The 2,534-nt window shown below is 35.4% G+C and overlaps 1 protein-coding gene across 1 annotated transcript; it reads left to right on the forward strand.

Annotated features, from left to right (window-relative positions):
- The first annotated feature begins 347 nt into the window (after positions 1 to 347).
- On the forward strand, positions 348 to 1,280 carry LOC110333997 (olfactory receptor 473). The gene has a single exon (XM_021215817.1). It carries the CDS (start codon positions 348 to 350, stop codon positions 1,278 to 1,280), a length of 933 nt encoding a protein of 310 aa, XP_021071476.1.
- The last annotated feature ends 1,254 nt before the right edge of the window (positions 1,281 to 2,534 follow it).

Consider the following 2,534-nt stretch of genomic DNA (forward strand, 5'->3'; position numbering starts at 1 on the left):
TATGTGGAAATTTCTATAAATAATGAGTATCATAAGAATAAATAGATCATCGCAGTTATGGATCTTGACTGTTGTAGAAAGATATTAATAGTGAAGTAGTAACTTTTAAGAAATAGTACATATGACAAAATAACAAGTGACAGAGAGTGAGGTTCATCTGTCTCATTTTATTCACAGAGAAAATGACAAAACCACATTTCCAAGGAAAAAGGTATTTATGTGCTGGGCAGAGGAGATAACCATGAATAAGTATGAGGACAATCAAAGAAATATAGTGATGTGCAAATTGAGAACATTACAAACACAAATATTTTCATTTCCCTCAACAGGAATAATTCATACAAGAGATGGAGGCTGAAAACCACACCACTGTCGCAGAGCTAATCATCTTGGGACTAACAGAGGACCCTAAGCTGTGTATAGTCTTTTTTGTGATATTTCTAGGAGTATACATTGTCACTTTAGTAGGCAATATCAGCATCATCATGTTGATAAGAATTTCCTCCCAGCTTCACACACCCATGTATCTATTCCTCAGTCACCTGGCTTTTGTAGACATTTTATATTCAACCTCGGTCTCAGTTATAATGCTTATGGAGCTCCTTAAACATGGGCTAGCCTTACCTGTAGCTGCCTGTGCAGCTCAGCTCTGTATCACAGTGTCATTTGGGTCAGCTGAGTGCTTCTTACTGGCTGCCATGGCCTATGATCGCTATGTAGCAATCTGTTCACCTCTCCTCTATTCGACACTCATGTCCCCTAGAGTCTGTTTTCTATTGTTGGGAATGTCCTATGTTGGTGGCTGCATGAATGGTTGGACATTTACTGGTTGTTTGTTAAATCTGTCCTTTTGTGGACCAAATCAGATAGATCACTTTTTCTGTGACTTCTCCCCTTTGCTGAAACTTTCCTGCTCAGATGTCTCCATTATTGGAATCATCCCCTCCATCTCTTCTGGCTCCATTATTGTGGTGACAGTTTTTGTCATAGCTGTTTCCTACATCTATATTCTTATTACCATCCTGAATATGCGCTCCACTGAGGGACGCCACAAAGCCTTCTCCACCTGCACCTCCCACCTCACTGCAGTCACTCTCTACTATGGGACCATTACCTTCATTTATGTGATGCCCAAGTCAAACTACTCTACTGAACAGAACAAGGTGCTTTCTGTATTCTACACAGTGGTGATTCCTATGCTGAATCCTCTCATCTATAGTCTGAGGAACAGAGATGTAAAGGAGGCTCTGAGGAAAGCTACTATCAGAGTATATCCATAGATTCTCTTGAATTCAAGAAATTTGTGGTGATTTACCTTACCCATGACACACTGAGTAATTATTACATGATAACTAAGTGATTACTTGATACTAAATCTTGTTTAATGTCAGACTAAATTTTAGTTTCTTTTTATGTGAATTCACTTATTTCTCACAACATCCTAAATATGTAATGTTATTGTTTTTTTTCCTCTTTGTGTGTATGTATAAATTGCTTGAGTAAAGACAGAACGTAGATTGCCTATATAGTTGTGAAGGTAAGAATTGATGATTTTGTTATCTATGTAGTTGTTCTCTAAAAATCTGTAGTCTCTACATTTAATTTTACAGTGAATCTATTAGATTGGGTATTATAAGTTACTCTTTTTATGGACAAGAAAAGTGACTCCTGGAGAAACAGGATAGATTTCTACAGAGGCGTGTGGATTCAGCGGTGATCCTTTGCATCATGCACTTACTGCACACTTCAGCACGACCTGTACAGTGGTGTCAGCACTGCTCCATATAGAGGATGTATTGAGAGTTATCAATCTTAAGTTATTGTTGAGTCAACCCTTCTAATAAATCTTATGCTAATATTATCTAAGTTACAAATATCAGAGAGTAAGAATAAATCTCAAAAAACCCCAGAAAATTATCATTTTTTTAAAGGAAATCAGGTCTTGATAACAGTTAGATTTGTCTTGAGTTTTAGCCATATTTATGTACACACTTAAAAACAGAGTCTTTGAAATGATGCAAACATTAGTACTTGAAGAGTGTTAGAAGGGACATTTAAAAATTTACATGTTGTTAATGGCTGTGCAAGAGTCTGCCAGTACAAATCAGTGAATAAATTAGAACTTATAAAAAATACTAGAACTATTATCTTGGAATGAACTTCACATTTTTCCTGTGGGTGAGATCTACTTTAACTAATCTGATCGTCATCATGATACTAGAAAGATTAAGTGTTTTGTTAGGTCATGGGATCTCTATAACAAATACTGAGAAAATTATGATATTAGAAAATAAGATTTAGAATTCAAGTCTTTTTTCTTAGTGTAATGGGATTAGAAACAAGAGGAGATAGAGATATTTATAAACTTCTGTAAGACAGAAAATGTTTAATTGTCTATACAATGAGAGTTCACAGTATTTTTAATGGAGATTTATACGGAAGACTGAAAGCTAACAGGATAAGTTAAATGGAAATGGGATTATGTTGTTCTGCATTTTGCATTTTTCCTATACAAAAATGTATTTACTTTGAAG

Source organism: Mus pahari, chromosome 1 (genome assembly GCF_900095145.1).
Source record: "Mus pahari chromosome 1, PAHARI_EIJ_v1.1, whole genome shotgun sequence".
Classification (NCBI taxonomy): Eukaryota; Metazoa; Chordata; class Mammalia; order Rodentia; family Muridae; genus Mus; species Mus pahari.

Bases quoted from the DNA above. Each gene is read 5' to 3' on its own strand.
- LOC110333997 (XM_021215817.1), top strand. From the start codon at position 348: ATGGAGGCTGAAAACCACACCACTGTCGCAGAGCTAATCATCTTGGGA.